Consider the following 22,594-nt stretch of genomic DNA (forward strand, 5'->3'; position numbering starts at 1 on the left):
TTTTTGGTGCAGAATTCCAGATTGGAGCCAGGACAGCACGGTTTAGTTTAAGACTGAGTAATTGGGAAAGTCAGATTTCATAAGATACATGCATTTTTAAAGAAAAAAGTCTAATTAGGAAGGTGATAAAATATTATTTATATATTTATATATCTGTGTGTGTGTATATATATATATATATATATGCATATATATATAGGGATTGAGATAAATTACTTACAAATGCAATGATTATTTGGAATAGAAAAAATGAAGTACGGGAAGCATTGTATGATTAATCAGCTAACAACTCTGAATTAAGCTCCTACCTTATTCCTGGTACTGTGTTTGGTGATAGGGATATAAATACAAAGAATAAATCAATCCTTGCTCTCAAGAGGAGTACATTTTAAAGTCCTATAATCCCTAGGATACTCTCTGGTCTCCATTTCTCTTTTCACTTGTTGAATTACTGCCTAGAATTTAAATCCATACTAAAAATTCCATCTCCTCAGGAATTCTTTCCTGAATTTTCTCACAGGTAAAGGCTTTTATCTCTTGGATCTCCTATAGGACTTTCTAAATGTTGGATACATGTGTTATGTGGTCCTTGATTAGTATGAGTAATGAATGTATTGAAGTGATCCCATTATTTGAATTTGCACAGTATATTTGCAAGGGGTAAAACCAAAAACCAATTTAAAATATTCATTAGTTCTAATGTTGTGAATTTAAATACATGGGGCCACTTTAGAGGATTCATTGTTTGTACCTAACATAGTTTTTTGGGTATATTTCCCTCTGACATGTAAACTTCAGGAAGACAGGCTGATATGTTATCTAAAATTTTTTAATTCTTCCAAGATAGCACAGTGTTCTTTACAAAGGATGCACTTAATGCTTGTTGAATTTAATTGAATTATTGCTCTAGAGAACTCTGTAACATGTATCTTGAACAGCATATTTTACCATTATCCTACTTAACAAGTCAAGTTAGGAATTTTTTACTTTTTTGTGTATGTTATTTTTTGTCATTCTGATAAAAACCATTGGCCTCTTTATCAGAATATTGTTTTTAAAATGTAAAAAGTAAAGCAATTATATTGGAAGATAGCTGTCAGTCTGTTTTTAAAGTTCATGGACCCAGGTTATAAACCCCTGAGTTGTGAGAACATTTAACAAGTACCCTGCTTCTGAACTGGTCCAGAGAGTTTAGTGGTGGGCTGCATAAATGCTCATCTCTGCCCTTCAATCTTGAGGGGTAGGCTTGAAAGGAAAATTCTTTGTTTGGGCTTTCACCCCAATTATTTATTTGTTTGGTTTTTTTGTGGGGCAATGAGGGCTAAGTGACTTGCTCAAGATCACACAGCTAGAAAGTGTCAAGTGTCAGAGGTTGGATTTGAACTCAGATCCTCCTGAATCCAGGGCTGCTGAATCTACTGCACCACCTATCTGCCCCCTTTTACCCCGATTATTGAGGCAAAACTCAGGGTAAAGAGAATTAAAAAGTTTATTAAAAGTACGTGGAAGATCACCAAGGATTTAAAGATTGGGTTAGCTTTCATTGATAATTTTCATAATGAGATAAAGACAATTCAGATAGGTCCACATCAGCAAAAGGGAATTCCTCTCCAAGGCCCCAAGTATGTGATGATAACCAGATACAAGCAGGTAGGGGATGACTTTGTATATGATAAATAACAGGTAATACAAAGCTACAGACTAGGGGACTGATGCCTCCTCCAACACTGATTGACAGGAAGGTCTGAGGACAATGGGTCACTGACAGCATAACTTTGAATCATATGGGAACTCAAATCTTGATGATATATTGTGAAACCCCAGAGGTCTAACTTCATGAAGAATGGTAAAGAAATACAGAAAAAAACTTAATTGCAACATTCCTTTTCCATATGGCATAAATATACATTTTAACTTATATATATGTATATGTATATAATATATATTTTTTAATTTGGGGGAGTTACATTTCTCTAGGCCTTCATCAAAGTGCTTCACTGAAGTCTAGTCTGAAGCTTCAGCATGACAGGAAGGTAACACTGGGATTTTGAAAGGAGCAAAGCATGAACCCTGGAAGGTTCTATCAAGCTTGAAAAGTTTCAAGTGATGGTACAGGGATGAATAGTCCATTGTTTGGGGACCAGCCTCATTAAATGTAAAGAAGCTTTTCACTAGAATGTTGGCCACCAGGTACTGAATTTTTTGCCAATGGCTTGTTGTTGTTGTTGCTATTGTTCAGTCATTTTTCAATTGTGTCTGACTCTTAATGACCACATTTGGGATTTTCTTGGCAAAAATACTGGAGTGGTTTGCCGTTTCCTTCCCCTGCTCATTTTTTACAGATGAGAAACTGAGACAAACAACGTTAAATGACTTGTCCAGGCTCACAAAGCTAACAAGTATCTGAGGCTAGACTTGAACTTATGAAGATGAGTCTTCCTGACTTCAGATCTGGCACCCTATCCACTGCACAACCTAGCTGCCCTCATGGACACTCATTACCATTGTCTGCTAGGTTGTGCAGAGCTTGCAATCCCTAAGGAAATCTTTTGAAAAATTAAAGTATTCTCTCACACAGTCTTGTGAACTATCCTTTCCATTTTTTAGCTGAAGAAACTTTCTCAGAGACATTAAATGAATTGCCTGGAGTCATTCAGCCAGGTGTAGGCTGACAGAACCACATTTCTCACTATCTGCTGTGCATTTCCTTCAGATGTCCTGGAGGCACCTTAAATTTGCCACACTTAAAACTGAATTTTAACATCTATTATGATAATACCATTACAACCATAATATATGAATAATATAACAACCTTAAAAATGTTCTATACCCCAAAGCAATAGTTCTTGATTTCCCCAATTTTAATGATACCACCATTTTCTCATTCTCTCAGATTTTAGCTATTGGATTTATTTTTGCCCCCCTTTGTCTACTTCATTCTCTCACACATGTCATCAGTCATTAAAGTCCTATCTATTCTTCCTTCTAAGTATCTCCCCTGTCTCTCCCTTCCTTCCCATTCTCACTTCCAAAACCTTCTTTCAAGGCCATCTTATCTTACATGTGATCTCCTGCAATAGTCTCCTGACTCTTTTTCATGCCTCCTGTTCCTGCTCTCTAATCTATCTTGATCATTTTAATCATCATAATGTTTTCACAGTACCACTTTGTGTCATTCTCCTACTCAGAAACTGCCTTGGTTTGATTGAAGCCCCCATGATCTTGTTATCTCATATCTTTTCAAACTTACCTCCCAACAATCTTCTATTTGTATACAGTTTTCTTGCTAAATTGGACTTCAGCCCCATTTACTACTGAACATTTGTTCGTGCTCTTCCTTTTGCTGAATGGATTTTTTTCTTCCTTACAATTTCCCTGCTTCTTGAAATCTTACACATTCTTCAAGAACTAGCTCAGATTTCTTTTTTTCCCCTCCTCCTCCACCCCTGCCCTAAAGATGACTACAATTAGACACAAATAGCTATTTATGTATATGTAAAATTATTCTATATATACTTCTATTTACCAGTTTTTTATCTTTATGCAGATAGCATTTTTCTTCATATGTATTTTGTAGTTAAGTTAGGTATTTATAATAGACAAAATAACTTATTTGCTCAGTCATTCTTTTTTTTAATAATAAACATTTTTATTGATAGTTTTGGCTTCCAATTTTTATCCCTCTTTCCCTCCTTTCCCTCTTCCCTCCCTGACGTGGCAAATAATCATATATGGGTTATACATGTATGATTATATAAAATATTACATTTGTCATTTTGTACAAGAGAACTTGATTAAAAGAAAAAAATGAAAGAAAGTGAAAAATAGCATACTATCTATCACCAAAGAAAGAATTGATATTGATGGAACAGACTGAAGCTCAGAGTCATTCTTAAAACAATATTGCTGGGACAGCTAGGTGGCACAGTGGATAAAGCACTGGCCCTGGATTCAGGAGGGCATGAGTTCACATCCGGTCTCAGACACTTGACACTTACTAGCTGTGTGACCCTGGGCAAGTCACTTAACCCTCATTGCTCCCCCCATACACACACACAAAACAACCGATATTGCTGTTACTATATACAATGTTCTCTTGGTTCTGCTCATTTCACTTTTCATTATTTCATGCAAGTTTTTCCATGTTTTTCTAAAATCATTGAGCTCATCATTTCTTATAGTACAGTAATATTCCATCACAATCAAATACATAAATGCATGAATCCCTCCTTGATTACCTTGTTCATAAGGATGTCACATACTTCTGAAATGCTATAGGATTTTGTTCAATTCTAAAAGCACTGATTGTCTTGTGTTGTTGTTCAGTTGTGTCTGACTCTTCATCACCCCATTTGGGGTTTTTGTGACAAAGATTCTGGAGTAGTTTGCCATTACCTTTTCTAATTCATTTTACAGATTAAGAAACTGAGGCAAACAGGTTTAAGTGACTTGTCTGATTATACACAGCTAATAAGTGTATGAGGTGGAATTTGAACTCATGTATTCCTGATTCCAGGCCCAGTGGTCTATCCACTGAGCCACCTACTTTCCATCTTGTCCTGCTCATGTCCTTGTACATGACTTAGGTCCTTAAAGCCAGTGACTATATTTTATATATTTTTGTAAACTCCATTGTACCTTACACATAGTAAATATTACTGGTATCAGATGCAGAAATGTATTTGAAGTTCCCAGAAGAACTCTGGTGCTATATGTTCTTTTCTTCCAATAGAATATGAGTTTCCTGAGGTCAGGAACTTTTTTGTCTTTGTCTCTCTCAGTACTTGGCCAAACCTGGCACATAACTCCTTCTCCTCCTCCTCCTCCTCCTGCTCCTCCTCCTCCTCCTGAGGCAATGGGGGTTAAATGACTTGCCCAGGGTCACACAGCTAGTAATTATCAAGTGTCTGAGGTCTGATTTGAACTCAGGTTCTCCTGAATCCAGGGCAGGTACTTTATCCACTGTCACCTAGCTGCCCCCCAGGCCACATAATAACTTCTTAATCAGTGCTTTTTGAATTGAAATAATAGAGCCTCTTAATACTTTTATTTAATTATTTTTAGTTATTTCATGAGATATTTTCCAATTGTATGTGTAATTAAAAAAAATAATAATTTAAAAACATTTTGAGTTCCAAATTCTCTTCTTCCCTCTCACCTCCTTGAGAAGACAAGCAATTTGATATTGATTATACATCTGAAGTCATGCAAAACATTTCCATGTGTGTTGTTTAAAATATAAATGTGGGTTCTAATCTGCCCCCCCCCACAAATCTGGGGGGAGGGGAAGCTAGTTAAAATCACCAATAAATTCAGCAAGCGTTTAGGCTTTTAAAGATTTATTAAAGCTTGGATCTATTCGGTATAGCCAGAGAGACAGAAACCTTTCCTTTCCTAGCAGCTCACGTGAAATTCTGCCACCAAGGCAATATCCCAAACAATTAAAACAACTCCTGTTCTCCATCTGCCACCACGTGCCTATTCCTCACCAAAAAGAGGCTTCTTAGTAGTTCCTCTCTCCCTCCCCCAAAGGGGAAGTCCTTCAAGCTGATTGGTTGAGAGTGATCTCTTACTGATGTCAGTCTGAGAACAAGGTCACTCAGGGCCTGCCAGGTGTGGTCCCCATCCAATCATCCTTAAGTAGGTATTTAGTTTCTCATTCTCACCCAATTCAAACGATACTAAATCAATCAGGTGGGGCCCCTGGGCAACTGCCAAATTCCATTATTTTATCACACGTTAGCCATGTTATAAAAGAAAACACAACCAAAAGAAAACAATAAAAATAAAGTTTAAAAAAGCATACTTCAATCATTCAGAACATATCAATTCTTTCTCTGGAGGTGGATAGCTTTTTTTTTTTATCATGAGTCTTTTGGAGGTTCTTTGGATCATTGTCTTGATCAAAGTAGTGACAGCAAAGTCTTTCACAGTTGATCATCCTTATAATATTGCTTTCACTGGGTACAATGTTCTCCTGGTTCTCACTTCAATTTGCATCAGTTCATATAAGTATTCCTAGGTTTTTCTGAAACCATCCTCATTGTCATTTATTATAGCAATATTATAGCAATAGTATTGCATCACAATCATAGCCCACAACTTGCTCAGACATTCCCCATTGATGGACATCCCCTCTATTTTGAATTTTTTGCCACCGCTAAATGAGTGGCTATAAATGCTTTTGGACAAATATGTCCTTTTCCCTTTTCTATGATATATTTGGGATACAGACTTAGCAGTAGTATTGCTGAGTCATGTGGTAAATGAAAACTCTGAGATACAGAGTTTAATAATCAACTTATTAATTAGTCTAGCCAACAATCAATAAATTTATGGTCACTGGTTTCCTCAGTAGCCAAAGACCCCAAGGGAGACCCTGGAATGCCTTAAATCCCTTCTGAAAAGGAATATCCCTGACAAGTGAAAAACAATCATGATTGTGGACTTTTGATGAGAAGGTGGGCTAGGAGTCTTCAGCTCCTTCTACTGAATATGTGGTTTAATCATAAGACTCAGTAGCCTCCAAGCACCTTAGCAGGGGAAGCCATTTTCATCTAGACCTCTCTGACTAGTTTTTGTTTCCTTCATGAACTGGGTTGCCTAAATTCTAATGGAGGGGATCAAGGACAAGGGGTTCTTCCCTCAGGCAAAAGCTTGCCCAGACTGTATTCTGCTTATAGTCTAAACAGAAATTAGGTCTCCCAGTTGGGTGGGGCCCCGCCCAACTACTAAGCATGTGGCTTATGGTCTAGGAGCAATCACAGCTATGCCCTTCAGAGATTGACTGACTTTTTCAGGAGTTGGATTTTAATAGAAATAAAAATAAAAGGATAGATCATGAATAATTAGATATGAATACAAAAGTATAATATTAGTCTCATTCCTCCCATGGAAATTTTATTTTTTTAAATTACTTTTTAAAAAATGAACAAGATCAGATAATTATACACATCAAATATAAAAATTGTGTTCAGAATTATATGTATAAAGTCATATGTATATATAATCACATGTATTTGCATACATGTGCATATGTACATGCATGCATACATACATACACATACATACAATTGTATTGTTCACTCCCTTCACAAATCCGGCAATTTGAGAAGGCTAGGAGATATTTGAATTTCTTAAATATATCAACATAACAATTTGCGAACACATCAAAAGACAATTATAAATAATAAACTAAAGTTTCTTTCCTTTCTGGAACTTGAATCTGAGGTGAAGAATGAAATAGAGGAACACCAGAAGTTAAATGATGACAGAATCTATGCCAATTTAAAAGACACAGTTTTGCCTTAGCCTATATAACTATATTGGAAAATATCAAATTTATAACCAAGAGGGCTTATTCTATAAGTCAGAGTCTCATACATTCTTTTCTATTCTCCCTTGAGCCTGCTGCTATTTTCCTATGGTAAGGTATGTTTTGGAATACCCTATATTGTACTATGTATGCTCCACTCTCACCCTGGTGTGATAGACCTTTCTTGATAACTTTCTAAGTTGTTTTGTACTGAAAATTTGTTTCACCTCATCCTTTTGTGGGTTTTGCCATTTCAGAATTTGTTTTGAGGGCTTATTTAAAGCTGTTTGGAGGTGAATTTGGGAAAGCTTAGGCAAGTCATTGTCTTTTTTCTGCCATCTTGGGTCTCCACTCACTCCTACTCCCTTTTGACCAGAAGGTGCTCCTCTTTGCCATTGAACTATGAACGAGAAGTGCATATAGGCAATGGAATTGCAAAACAGTGTCTGATCCTGTGACCAGTGTTAGCATGGAGTAACCTGTAATCTCTTTCACCGGTTTCAGGTCCCCTTAGTACATCTGGCTTAAGAGCTCTCAAAGCTGCTGTTGCTTTTGTCTCCATCACCTAGTCCCACTGCTGGTGGGCTTTAGGCAGCCTACTTCTGCTATCACAAATCTCTCTGACCTCTCATGTTGTTTTCAACTGGAAGAATGCCTTGCTCTGATGTTTTCTTGGCTCTGCCACTTCAGAATTTTATTTGAGACATTATTTTGAAGTTATTTAGAGCAGAATATTGGGAGAGCTCAGCTGAGTGCTTTCTCTACTCCACAATCTTGGATCTACCCTTAGAAGTATCTTCCCTACTTTTTTTTTTGGTGGGACAGTGAGAGTTAAGTGACTTGCCTAGGGTCACATAGCTAGTAGGTGTCAAGTGTTTAAAGCCAGATTTGAACTCAGGTCCTCGTGAATCCAGCTATCAAAGACAATTCCAAAGGACACATGATGAAAAATGCTATTTACATTCAAAGAAAGAACATATGAAGCTTGGATAGCTGTATTGCTGAGAATAGTTAAGCATAGTTGATCATGATACAATATTTCTGTTAATTTGTATAATGTTCTCTTGGTTCTGCTCACTTCACTCAGCATCAGTTCATGTAAATCTTTCCAGGTTTTTCTGAAATCTACCTGCATGTCATTTTTATGGCACAATAGTATTCTATTACATTCATATACTACAACTTGTTTAGCCATTCCCTAATTGATGTGCATCCCCTCAATTTCCAATTGTTTGCTTTCACAAAAAAAGCTTGTGTGTGTGTGTTCGTGTGCGTGTGTGTGTGTGTGTGTGTGTGTGTGTACACAAGGAGGTTTTCCCTTTTTAAAAAAATCTCTTTGAAATACAGCTCTACCAACAGTGCATTAGTGTCTCAATTTTCCCACATCCCCTCCAACATTTATCAATTTCCTTTTCTGTCACATTAGTCAATCAGGTAGGTGTGAGGTGGTACATCAGAGTTGATTTCATTTGCATTTCTCCAATCAATAGTAATTGAGAGCATTTTTATATGATTATAGGTAGCTTTGATTTCTTCATCTAAAAACTGCCTGTTCATATCCTCATATCCTTTGACCATTTCCTGATCAGGAAATGAATTGTATTCTTATAAATATGATTCTATTCTCTGTATATTTGAGAAATTAGACCTTTATCAGAGATACTTCCTGTAAAAATTATTTCCATTTTCTGATTTCTTTATAATCTTAGTTGCATTGGTTTTGTTTGTGCAAAACCTTTTAAATTCAATATAATCAAAGTTATCCTTTTATATCTTGTAGTTCTCTCTGTCTCTTGTTTGGTTATAAATTCTTCCCCTCTCCATAGGTCTGAGAGTTAAGCTATTCCTTGCTCATCTAATATGTTTATGGTATCTCCCTTTATGTCTAAATCATATACCCATTTTGACCTTATGTTGTAATATGGTGTAATATGTTGGTCTATACCTAGTTTCTACCATCCTGTTTTCCAGTTTTTAGAGCAGTTTTTGTCAAATAGTGAGTTCTTGTTTCAAAAGCTGGACTTCAAAACTTCTTTAACATTATGCCCTTAGGAAAAAAGTATAATGAAATAATGGAAATTTGAAGGCACTTTCATCAATTCTGACATGCTTTTATTAGGGCTTCATTTATGTCTTCAGAATTGTTAATGTCATATAACATCTCTGACTGATCCACAGGCATACCCATCAGACTGGGTCATGCTGGAAACTAATGATGGTAGAAAGTCCTGCATCTTGGTATAATTCATTCCAACTTCCATAGTTTACTGAGAAAATGAAAGAAGTCACTAGGTGGCTCTTCCATTCACATGACTTCCAAAGAGACAACAATTTGGTCTATTTTAAGCATATATTCATATCCTTTCCATATTCATTTAACAAATATCAGTTGAGAACCCATCATATGAAAAGCACTGTCTTCATGGATCATCTGAAGAATTTATTTCTAATAGGGGTATGTAGTATCTTCTTTTTCTTTTATTAAAGTGACAAGATTAAACTATTATTGCTAGGGCAAATGCTTTGAGGTTTGTCTTTTTTATAATAGTGGTCATGGATTTGCACTCATACATATTCCCCCTCACATTCCTACTAGGAAGTCTTCTGGTGTGCATTTTTGAGAAAGCTTGCTGTGACCATGGGTTAGATAAAAAACAAATAATGGATTTAAAATCAGAGGACCTAAGTTCAAACCAACTTTGCTATCTGTGTGGTTTTCAGGAGTCATTTCCCTTTTATAGGCTGCAATTTCTTTACCTGTAAAAGAAGTTAGGTGAAATAAATTATTATTATTATTATTATTATTATTATTATTATTTTGTGGTACAATGAGGGTTAAGTGACTTGCCCAGGGTCACAGAGCTAGTAAGTGTCAAGTGTCTGAGGCTGGTTTTGAACTCAGGTACTCCTGAATCCAAGGCCAGTGCTTTATCCACTCCACCACCTAGCTGCCCCCCAAATAAATAACTATTAATGCCTCTTCTAGCTGCAAATATGAGGGAGGGGAACCATACAACCTAAATAGCAGTAAGTCCTGTAATTTTAGCTTCATCATTACATCGTCCTAAGCAATGCATTAAACCATTTTTCTCTTTCTGTTCCAAACTCCAACAGTATTGACATTGGCAGAGAGAATGAGGAATGAGAGACTTGAAGAAGTGAGACTGGCTTGTCCCTCTTAAACATGCTTGTTAATACTAATATTTTAACTTAAAATATTTTAGGATGACATATGATTAAAATTTGTCATCTTCAGGTGACTTGTTTATCTTCTGTGCATCTTCTTCTGCCCAGAGTGCCTACAATACTGTTCACCAAACATTTATAAATAACATACTTGCTATAATATTCTTTTCAAGAAGTCTTTATTAGGCATTGTAAAAATCCATGCCAACTGTGTCTTTTGTAACTCTCCATCAAAATATTGGCTCTTTTCCATCCAATGCTACAGGTTCTTGTATTTCATGTTTGTTCTTCTAACTTGCCTCATTGTGGCACCCACTCCAGAGACAAGTTTTCTGGGCTTGAGCTGCCTGAGGAAGTACTGCATTTATCTGCACTGGGAGGTCTTCAGGCAGAACTGTAATGAACATTGTTTATAGATTATAGGATAATAGGTTTAGACCTCAAAGATACCTAAGGTTTTATCTTATCCATTGTAGAGGGCACTGAGGCACAGAAAAATTAAGTGATTTTCAAAGGTTCATACAGGTAGTAAGTGTTAGAGGAAGTATATGAATTCATTTCTTCCTAACAATGAGTCTAGTGATTCATCTGCCACAGAATGTTTATACCTTCATGTTCTGGAAAGGATTCATTTTCTGATAACAGACTGTGTTTATTAAAAGATCTCTAAAGTCTCTTCCAACCCTAAAGTTTTGGGATTCTGTGCTTATAGATATTTAGTGTGACTACGGGTTAATGAGTTTTTTAAAAAATAAATATTCCATGTTTTCCTCCTAAATAACTTGATTACGTATCTTGTTCAGAGAGTTCTAACTGGTAGTGTCAAACTCAAATAAAAACAGAGCAACTATGTTATATGTAAGGATCATTATGGGCCACAAATTGACTTAAAAACCAGAAATTAAAATAATTGATGTTTTATTATTTTTAAAATTTATTTTGTTAAATAGTTCTCAGTTATACGTTAGTTTGCTTTGGGCTGTGCTAGAAAGTGTTGGTTTGCTGTGGGGCTCCTGTTTGGCACCTTTGCTTTAAATGACATTTGGAGCATTGTGAACATTTAGACAATCATTGGCTGTTTCCAAAAAAAATTTGCCCATACTTCTTTGTGCATTAGCCTTTGCCTCTGATGTTTATCTCAATCAGCATTTGCTTACTTTCTATGTGCTTTCATGATTTAAAAAATTAATAGCATGATCTAAAAAAAACTTGGGAGATATTGATCACTTTATATAATTGTACTAGAAAGAAAAGAAAGTATTTTATTATATCAAGATTCATGCCATTGCCAAAAGGAAATTATATTCATTTAATCTTCATGGTCTTCTTACTTAAATTCATCATGTTTATTCTTTCCATTGCTTTGCCATCACATGCCATTATTCTTTTAACTCAATGGCAATGATTCTTCTATCTTACTTTTCTCTTGTTTCTTCTGCAAAATTTGTTTCACAACTTTCCAAATCTGGGAGATATTTGGAAGTTGCAGTTCTACCCATGACAGATAAGTTGTACAAATAATCTTCTCTAGTTGAAATAACCATTCATTAACTTAATTAAGAAATTCCTTGATTGCAGATCTAAGTACCTGAAAATATTAATGTGCCATCTATAAAATATAAGATGTCAGTTGCTCATACATTTGTCAAAAATGAAGACCTAATTCATTGACAGGCACCACTGACTATAATAAAAGTAGAATAAAATTTTTTTTAAAATTATTAGAGTTTATATTAAAAGTGCAAATGTTATAACAGTCTCTATGTGCAAGAAGTTGTTCACTTATTCAAAAGATAATAGCATACCCCACAAAGCTCTCAGAACACAGGATTATAAAGATCATGGAAGTGAATATACTTTGGTGAGGCAATTGGAGTTAAGTGACTTGACCAGGGTCACACAGCTAGTAAATGTTAAGTGTCTGAGGCTGGATTTGAACTCAGGTCCTCCTGAATCCAGGGCCTGTGCTCTATCCACTGCGCCACCTAGCTGCCCCAGAAGTGAATATACTTTGAAAAGTACAAAGTACTCTCCAATGGAAGGTGGTATTAATGGAGTTTACTATAAGGATTGGGGCCAATTGGTCCAATATATGGAAAACAAATTGTAGTGATATGTTACAATGTTCATATAACCTAAGTGTCTTAATTTTTAAAATTTCCACATTTTAAATTGCAGTCCCATGCAAAGAATTGCACACATTTGCATTAAGTTTTTTTACTTGGCAAAGAAAAAAGTCCTTTCTCTAAATTAGTACTTTTAAACTTGTCAAGTAAAATAAAAGCAGAGTTCAAAAGTGTGCAATTTCTATAATTTCAAGGTTACCACCATCTCCCTGGTTATAGATCATAAATTCCTCTATTCCTTTTTGAAGAAAAATGTAATTTGTTGAAAGATGATATTGTTATATTTTCAATACCAGCATAATTAAATTTGCCACTTGGACAGGCAAGTAGCCTTTTCGATAAAGATGTAAACAGCATTGAAAGATTCAGATTAAATGGGATCTGATAATGGTTCAAATTTAGTTTTCACTTAATGGGTTGGACTCATCAGTGAGTTTCTGATTTTAATCATAGCTATAGATTTTTTTGTCTAAAAAAAAGGCTTTCATCCCATCGTGATTCAATGAAAACTGGAATGGATGGTTTAAATTGGTTTCTGAATGATCTGAAATGCTATTCAGGATTTGAAAATGAATGAATCCCTTAGTAACCTCGTATTTTTGTCTAGGTTATAAGATTGCATTGCTTTTATTTGAACAGTCTTTTTGCTTTTTGGTGGGGTAGAATTATAATTGAGATTAAAGAAAAGTTGTGTTATGATCTTGTGCTACTAATGACATTTTTTTCCCAAGGCAGTCTTCTCATTAATTGGTTTTTAAATGACCTGCATAGCCTTATTTCCTTTTCCTCTGCAATTAAGATTCTCTTTAAAATTAATTGCTCAACTGAATAGAATTTACTTTTCTGAGTGTCATAAAATCAAAGTGCTTTCTTCAATACACAAAATTGTCCAGGTTTATCAATAGTTTTTTTTTTAATTATGAACTTTTTAAAGAAAGAAAATAAATTGAATTAGCAAGTTCTGACCAAATTTCCCCTTAAATTTTCTTCCTTAGAAGGAGTACGTAGAGGGGAAAAGGAAGTTAAACTCCTGGCATCAAATTGCTATTTAGCACTTAGGGTTGAGTACCTCTCCTTAGGATAGAACACTTTTTTAATGTAATTAAGTTCAATTAAGGCTGAGCTACATGAAATGGCAAGAAACTCTTCATAACCAGATTATTCAAATCTTGAGAATTAAGAGTCTAGACACTGTTTTATAATAAAAAACCATCAGATCTGAAAGAGATCTTATGTATCATCTAGTCCATGTATGTAATTTTGGGGAGGAAACATGCATTCATACACATATACATATATTCATCTGCATATATTTAGTTAATCCCTTTCCTGAACTTCAATCCTAGACCATCATTTGCCTATTGCACATTTCAACCCCTATGTCTAAGAGACATCTCAAAGTCAACATTTTCAAAACAAGTTCATTATCATACCACAAACCCTTCCAAACTTTCCAATTTCTTCTGAAGAAACCCCTGTTCTTCCAGGCTTCCAGATTTATAACCTTGGTATTGTTCTCAACTACTCACTCTCCATCACCTCTACATATCCAATCAGTTGCCAATTTTCTCAGTTCTATTTCTACAATATCTACTGCATTGAACCCCTTCCTTTTATTCACATAGATAGCACTTTAGGTCAAGCCCTCATAACCTCTCACTTAGATTATCACCACACTTTCCTAATTGGTCTCCTTGTCTCTTCTCTAACTACTTTAATCCATCCTACATACTGCTGACAGTCATTTTCTTAAGTGCAGATCTGATGATATGACTCTCCTACTCCATCAAATCCAGTGCCTTACAATTGTCCCTAGGGGGAAAACACAATAACGTACTCCTCTGTTTAGTTTTTAAAGCTCTTCACAACCTGGCCTCAACCCATCTCTTTTAGCCTCACTATATATTACACCCTCTCCTGCACTTTTTAGTATGATCAACATGCCTTCTTTCTGTCTCACATGATAATCCATATACTTTATCCACATCTTTGTCCTGATAATCTCACATTCCTGGAATGAACTTCTCCTCCTAATATCTACCTCATTGTGTCCTTGTTTTCCTTTAAAATGCAAATTTTAGGATCATGTTCTAAATGACACTTTTCCTGATTCTCCCAACTGCTAGAGCTCATCCACTCAAACTACCTTACATTTGTATCTGTGTAGAAACACACACACACACACACACACATATATGTATTTGTTCACTTCAACTTTGTGCTGTATGTTTATATATGTACTTCTTGTTCCCCCCATTAGAATGCAAATTCCTTGTGAATAGGCAATGCTTCATTCTTTGCATTTATCTTCACTGCCTGGCACTTAATAAAGGCTTCTTGATTAATTCTAGATTGGAAGGCCAGATCTCTATACAAGTGTGCCATAGTTCTCTTTGGGATTCTGGAACTGTTGGAAAATAAGTGTTTTATTTGTTTTTACTTTTAAAAAGAAATATCAATGAAAAAGAATTGTTAGGGAAAAAGTATTTCCTTAATCAAAGTGACTTTGAACTAAGAAAGGGAAAAGCATGTACATGTGGCATGTGGTTTGTAGCTTACACTTAGACCAGTTAGATCTATTTATCATTGTCCTTTATCTCTAAAGATGAGCTGCTAGGCACAGATGTGTCTGAAAAGATATCACATTAGGCAAATGTTCATAGTTAGTAAAACTAAAAGTAATCTTACATCTTTGGGGTTTTGTTTTCTACAGTCTGGTCTGGAACAGTGGTTCTCAATTTATATCTATAAATTCCCTGTTCTCTACATTATATTTCCACTTGACACTAACATATCTGCATGTCTTTGTGTAAATATATAAATATATATTTGTAGAGATGTACACATATACATATATATATACCTATTTAATTTTAATTCTATGGTATTTTTAAAAGAACAACAACAATAATAATGCTTTCCTTTTGTTTCAGATGTAATTAGGGGTAGGTTCTTATTTTGTTTAAGGTCACATTCAGATAAAGTAATAGGAAAGTAACAAGAGGAAGGAATTAGCATGGAATGAAGTGATTATATGAATTGAGGTTTGGTGAAACAGGTGAAAGAAGAGTAGAAGATAATATAAAAAGATAGGCATGCTGTGGTAATTTAGTCGCAAGGGCATCTAGCATACCTCTGGCCTTACAACTCTAGTATCCCTGATCCCCAGCCATCTTTCAAATATAGCAAGTTGAGGCCATGGCCAGAGGCACTGAGCCTTTGATAGACCCTGGCAAATGTGCCCTATTACTCATCCCACCCCCATCTGCCTTGTACAAACAAGCCTCTTCTTAAGCTGCAGTTTGTGCTTCTATGAAATAGCATCAGCACTGCTCCTTCAAGGCCGTTTTTAGTGTTCATTTTAACCTTATTTTATCTCTATAAAAATGTCCCTTGAAGTTGGAGAACATAGTGTAATTGACTCCCACCCTTGCTCTACTCCCAGCAAAGGAGGACTCTGTTTTCTGTGGTCAAATTTTCCCATCATCCTCTAGAGTTAGTGACCTTAAAGTTTGAAAAGTATGAGACCTTTGTGTCAGGAAGTAACTTCTTGACAACTTAACTCTGGTGTATTCATGTGTTCACCATAATAAGATGGGTGAATTGTAGTTAATTGTGTCTTTATGATGAAGTTTACATTTAAACACACCTTTGCTGCCTGCATGTATATATAAATATATATGTGTAGACACACATATATATTTATATATGTGCATGTGTATATTATAATATACATGTGTAATGATTGGAATGACGCCACCTACTGGAGACTTGCTGTGGGAAAGCTCCACCATGAGGAAAATGCCTCAGAGGCATTGTGGCTTTTCCTTGGCGTCAGGAAATGACGTTTGCTCATGGGTGCTGTCTACCAAGGCTACCAGCCAATCAACTTGAGGAGCCTCCTATGGTCTGGGAGGAGACAGGAAGGAGGAAAGGGAGCCTGCACAGAGAGCGCTGGGCCTTTTTGGCTTCCTGACTTGATGGTGGTGGCGGCAGAGGACTTCACAGAAAATTTGAGGGAAGATAGGAATGCCAGGCTGTTAGAATTCTGTTCTCAATCTTTTTCTTTCTATTTTCCAATAAACCCTTAAAAACCTAAACTCGTTTTATCAGTGATTTTTAGTCAGTTTCCCCCAACTGGGGGAACAGATTAGAATCCACATTTAGAATCTTAAATTACACACATGAATATATAATATATACACATATAATACATACACATGTATATGTATATGTATATATGTATAAAAATTGGTTTCTTTGTTTGCTCTTTAAACCCAGTGAGGCTGATCAAACTTCAGGGTACTTTTCAGCATCCAAGGGAATTTTCCTGGAAGTTATTTCTATAGGGGTTTAGGCAGGGGGTTGGAGATGAGAGGGGACAAAGAGAGGGGAAATCACGTGCAGTAAGCAGAAGGTGGAGGGGAGTGGTGGTAAATGGGTAATAGATTGCAATTACTAAGCTGTTCTGTGTTCTATTTTTAATAGGGTTTTTTTTTTTTTGTTTTTTTGTTTTTTTGTGGGCCAATGAGGGTTAAGCGACTTGCCCAGGGTCACACAGCTAGTAAGTGTCAAGTGTCTGAGGCCGGATTTGAACTCAGGTATTCCTGAATCCAGGGCCGGTGCTTAATCCACTGCACCACCTAGCCGCCCCCCCTGTGTTCTATTTTTAATTAGAAGTAATGGATTTTTCAATGATCCCTTCTGAGCCACTTTTGATCAGAGAGAAATAAAAAAGGAATTCAAAAGTCTTGGCACTGTAATGTGAATTATTTAACAGTATCTGACATAGCATGAACTTGGAAACTGTATTGAAGAATAGGCTTAGAGGTCTTGTACATTTTCACCTAGAGAACAATTTTGCTCTGGCAATGATGAAAGTAATGTATTCCAAGGGATTTTTTTCCACTGGTTTTGAAAAGCCGTCAAATCTTGAGTTTCCTAAAAGAGAGCTGCAGTACTCATCTTCCTTTTTTTTTCTCTTCTTTTTGTTTTTCATCTTTTTCAGTCCCAGCAAAAGTGCATTGTGATCTTTGCCCTGGTATGTTGCTTTGCCATCCTAGTCGCCTTGATCTTTTCAGCTGTGGACATTGCAGGAGAGGATGAGGATGGACTCTCAGAAAAGAATTGTCAAAATAACTGTCGGTAAGAGGTAACAAACAAAAATTATCTTTTGGGGGGTGGGAAAGGAGGCTAGGGGAGGCCCAAAAATCTGTGAGCCAAAAAGACAAATCACTAGACTTGAATCAGATTATTCTTCCTTATTGTAAATCAAAAATGTTGGTGCAAGGAAAAAAAAACCAATATTGTTTCATCTACATAACCTGGAGGAAGAAGAAAAATGGTGATTTTTGGAAATGGCTGTCATATCTGTAATCCTTTGTACCTAGAGGCCTTATTTTGGCTCATTTAGGTCCAACAATAGCTTATTAATACATATCTGTCAGATGCTCTAATATATGCAGAACAGTCTATGTTCTCTGCAAGATGTAAACAGACATGCATCCAGACCAGAAACATTAATTAATTTTAATAAATGTTCAGTAAAGGCTTCATATATGTAAGGTACTTTGATAAGAACCTGAAGGGATTCTATTCTAAAACTAAGGCAATATAGCCACAAACAAAACACTTAAAATAAAACGTGGACCTAAATATGTGCCATTTGTGTCTATGCTCACATCTCATAAACTGTTAATGAGATAATCTGTTTAAAGTGCTTAGCATACTGCCTGGCATATAGGTATTTTTAAAACGATTGCTCCATTCTCTCTCTCTCTTCCCTCAATAAAGCAAGAAGAGAGATCAAGGAAAATGGTCATCTAGTTTAACCTTCTTAGTTTACAAATGAGAAAACAGAGGTGCAGAAGGATAAAATATAAGCAGCACAGAATTGAAAATTTTGGAAGAAATCCAGGAAACATCAAACCTAACACATTAATACCAGGAAGCCCTTTATCAAAAGCCCTGACAAATGATGAATAGACTTCCACTGGAAAACTTCCAGTGACAGAGAATTCATTACCTTTTGAAGCATCCCTTCCAACTTTTGGAAAATTCAAATTGTTAGGAAATTTTTCCTTATATTGAGCCCAAATCTCTCTATAACTTCTGCCCATTACTCCTGTTCTCATAAAAATATAACAGAAATAGTCTCCCTGTTTTCATATGACAGGCCTTTCTTTACATACTTCAGTATACCTATGTTGTTCTCCCAAAGTTTTCTCTCCTCCAGTATAAAATTCTTTACTCTTAGCATGGACCCTCTTTCTTACATATTGTCTCTGGTGAATTTCTGTTCACTTTCATGGCTAGTTTTCTGCTGAGTTTTTTGTGTTTTTTTTAGGGGGGGGTGCAGGAATGAGGGTTAAGTGACTTGCCTAGGGTCACACAGCTAGTGTCAGGTGTCTGAGGCCAGATTTGAACTCAGATCCTCTTGAATCCAGGGCCTGTGCTTTATCTACTGCACCACCTAGCTGCCCCTCTGCCTGAGTTTTACCTGATCTTTGTGGTAGCTGGCTCAGGATATATATATATATATATATACACACACACACACACACACACACATATATATGTATATATATGTGTGTATATATGTATATATATGTGTATATATGTGTATATATATGTGTATATGTATATATGTATATATGTGTGTGTGTGTGTATATATATACATATATATATAGGCAGTTTCTTCCCTCCTCCCTCCATCCTCATTATAAAACTCTCTTGATTAGATATAGGCTATATAAATTTATAGGTATATATATATATATATATATATATATATATATATATATATATATATATATATATATATACACACACACATATATATGCTCTTTGCAGCCCCTTTTACATACAGTTCATTCTTTACCAAGAGCCTTTCATTCCTGCACCTTAAGCTGTGGCCTAGATATCCGTACACTATTTTCAAATGCCACCTTTTAAAAAACTTTCTTAACTTCATTTTATGTACCATCTATTTTCTTCTCAAAGCTCTAAATGCAGCATTTAGCACATTACCTAGCATATAGGGAGCAATTAATGAATGCTTATTGACCAAATACATTCATTTAGCAGCTCAGTCTCATAGCAGAATCTAGATTGGAACCCAATTCTCCTGACTTCAAGACAGAATCCTTTAGGCCTTGCACCACATCATAACATACTGCCTTAGCTTATTTTCAAGTCAGCTACTCTGTATCTGCATCGATTATGGGGATTACTTCTCTTAGTTTACACATACTTCACGGTACCCCCATGTGCTCATTCCACTCGATGAATAGCAATGACTAAAATGGAACTTAGTTCCATATCTTCTCTTTCCTATTTTATTGGATGGACAAGTAGTAGGAGAATCAGGTAAACATTCAATATTTATATACATAATTTTGCAAGGAGGATGTAAGGCCACAAACTGCAATAACAATTATGAATTAGGGAAGATTATAAACTCAAATGGTATTTTTGCCAAAGAAAAGGGACAAAATTATAATTGCAGTGCTTTTCCCTGCCTTTTTAAAAACAGCAACAACCTGGTGGTATATTTTTAAAATCTTGTTTATTTCGTTGTAAAGTAGTGTTCTATGAGTGTTGAAAGTTTTGGCACAGTGAATGTTCTGAAAGGAACTGAAATCAGATTTAAAAATCTGGTGATAAATTTTAATGCAGTAACCAGGCAGCAGTGTAATAAACAGAAGAGAGCTTCAAAGTCAGGAATAGGTATATATTTTAAATTCTACTCCTTTGTGTTGAATAACTTCTGTTCCATAAATGTATTTCCTCCAGGTTATTGAATTGGGGAAAGAATTTCAAGACAAGAACAACATACCTAAAAATTCACATGCAATAGTACTGCATGGAAGTTGATAACTTTTTTTTTTTCAGAAAACAGAAGTCACCCAATTGATGAGTGTATTTTTCTAACTGAAAAGTTTCTATTTCCTTTCATCCTGGAAAGCTATCTGGTACAGGGCCTAAAGTCAAGAGATTCTCAATTTAAAACCTGCTTCAGACACTAACTTTGTGACCTTGTGGAAGTCATTTAACTTATGCCTGCCTCAGTTTCCTTATGTGCAAAATGGGGTTAATAATTGCAACTACTTCCCAGAATTGTTGTGAGGATAAAATGAGAATATTTGTAAAATGCTTTGCAAACCTTAATGCAGTATATAAATACTCACTATTAGTTTTTTGTGATAAACATTTTTATTTAAAGTTTTGAGTTATATCCTTCCTTCCCTCCCTGAGGCAGTGAGCAATCAGATGTAGGTTATACATGTGCAATTATATAAAACATGCTATTATTTCATCCTTATCTAATATTCTTTCAGCCCTTTCCCATACCAGGCTGAAAGTTTTCCTTGTCTTCCACGCTACTAGCCATATTCACTTTGACTTAGATGTTCTTATAGTATGAACAAACTCCCCTACAGAGGTCAGCTTTTTTTTGCAAATGTTTCTTCTGCCTCTTCACCTTAGCTGAAATATGGCTTCCTACAATAATATATTGCGGAGAATATATGTATAAAGCACCATACAGTTAAATAAGCATTTTCTACTTTTTGAAATTTGAATTTTATTATTATCCTAAAGAGTAGATCATATAATTATTATCATCATGACCAATTACTTTTTCCTTTTTCTGCCTGAAATACCCTCTTCCCCATCTCTTCCCATTTGAAGTCCACTTTTCTTTAGTCTCAGTTAAGTTACGTCCTCTATGGAAACTTTATTGATCCCTTCTAGGGGAAATAATCTCTCCTTCTTCCGAATATATAAAACTCTTTGCAATTGACCAAAATCTCCATTATTTTAAAGTCTGTATGGTTCAATCATTCATTCAAAAGATATTCATTAAGATCTTGTTTTTGAAAGGCACTGTGATAGAAACAAAAGGAGATACAAAGAAATTTTTTTTGCCCTTAAGAAATTTACCTTCTAATGGATGAGACAAGGCATTTACAAATAATTTTCTTGGCAGATCACTTACCTCATTAGTAGGCATTCCCTCCATCACTGAAAACTTCATCTCATTGATGCCTTACCACTAAATGTGATTATAGTTTATGTCTTTCTATAAATCTTCCCTAGACTATTTCTCCAAAGCACTTGTAGCCTCCTTTGCCTGGCTTGATAAGGGTTCAGGGATGTTCAAGAAGGCCAAATTCTAGTATAATTTTCTTTGCTACCTAGACCTTTTTAAAAATTATTTATGGGGCATCTAGGTGGCACAGTGGATAGAGCACCGGCCCTGGAGTCAGAAGGACCTGAGTTCAAATGTGACATCAGACACTTGATACTTATTAGCTGTGTGACCCTGGGCAAGTCACTTAACCCCAATTGCCTCCCAAAAAAGTATTTATTAAAATGTTGTTTGCCTCTTTTCTGGCTTAACTCTGGATCCAATTCCTCTATCTTTCTGTACTACTTGTCCAAGATATATATGTACTAACTTTTACATCTTTTCATATTTCATGGATAGAAGTGAAATTGTCCATATGCTATCCTTTGTCCACACTACATGATTGATGGGAAGCTCATTAATTAGTCTACTAACAAATTCTATACCATAACCTGGGCATTGATATCCATATTTTTTCTGCATGATAACTAGGCCAGTCAAATTTGAATCCACATGGATCTCATTCGTAAGACTCTAACCCTATAGTATTTTGGGACTCAATATCAATGGCATCCATAAAATAGAATTTCTATGGAACTTGTCTTTCTATAGACAAAAACTCTCTTCTATTTAGACTTTCTTCTAGTCACCCATCACAAGGCTGGCAAGTATGTTCATTCACCTCAGTAACACTAGGTAAGATATGATAAATATGAATAAGATAAGGCCTTATTCATATTTTTATTCCACTGTACCAACCATAGTTTTTTGCAAGGTGTTAAAAATGTTTAATGAATTTCTGTAATACAATTTTTCACATGTAAACAGCCATAC

The 22,594-nt window shown here is 35.5% G+C and overlaps 1 protein-coding gene across 3 annotated transcripts in view; it reads left to right on the forward strand.

Annotated features, from left to right (window-relative positions):
- PLD5 (phospholipase D family member 5) overlaps positions 1–22,594 on the forward strand; it is a 403,422-nt gene that overhangs the window by 129,660 nt on the left and 251,168 nt on the right. For 2 of the 3 annotated variants that reach the window (XM_044004077.1, XM_044004078.1), the window contains exon 2: positions 17,637–17,773. In XM_044004077.1, coding sequence (XP_043860012.1) covers positions 17,637–17,773 — 137 coding nt within the window. Of the gene's footprint in view, positions 1–17,636; positions 17,781–22,594 lie in introns of those variants that run through there. The other variant, XM_044004080.1, reaches the window with a different exon arrangement.

The sequence above is a fragment of the Dromiciops gliroides genome, chromosome 4 (assembly GCF_019393635.1).
Source record: "Dromiciops gliroides isolate mDroGli1 chromosome 4, mDroGli1.pri, whole genome shotgun sequence".
Classification (NCBI taxonomy): domain Eukaryota; kingdom Metazoa; phylum Chordata; class Mammalia; order Microbiotheria; family Microbiotheriidae; genus Dromiciops; species Dromiciops gliroides.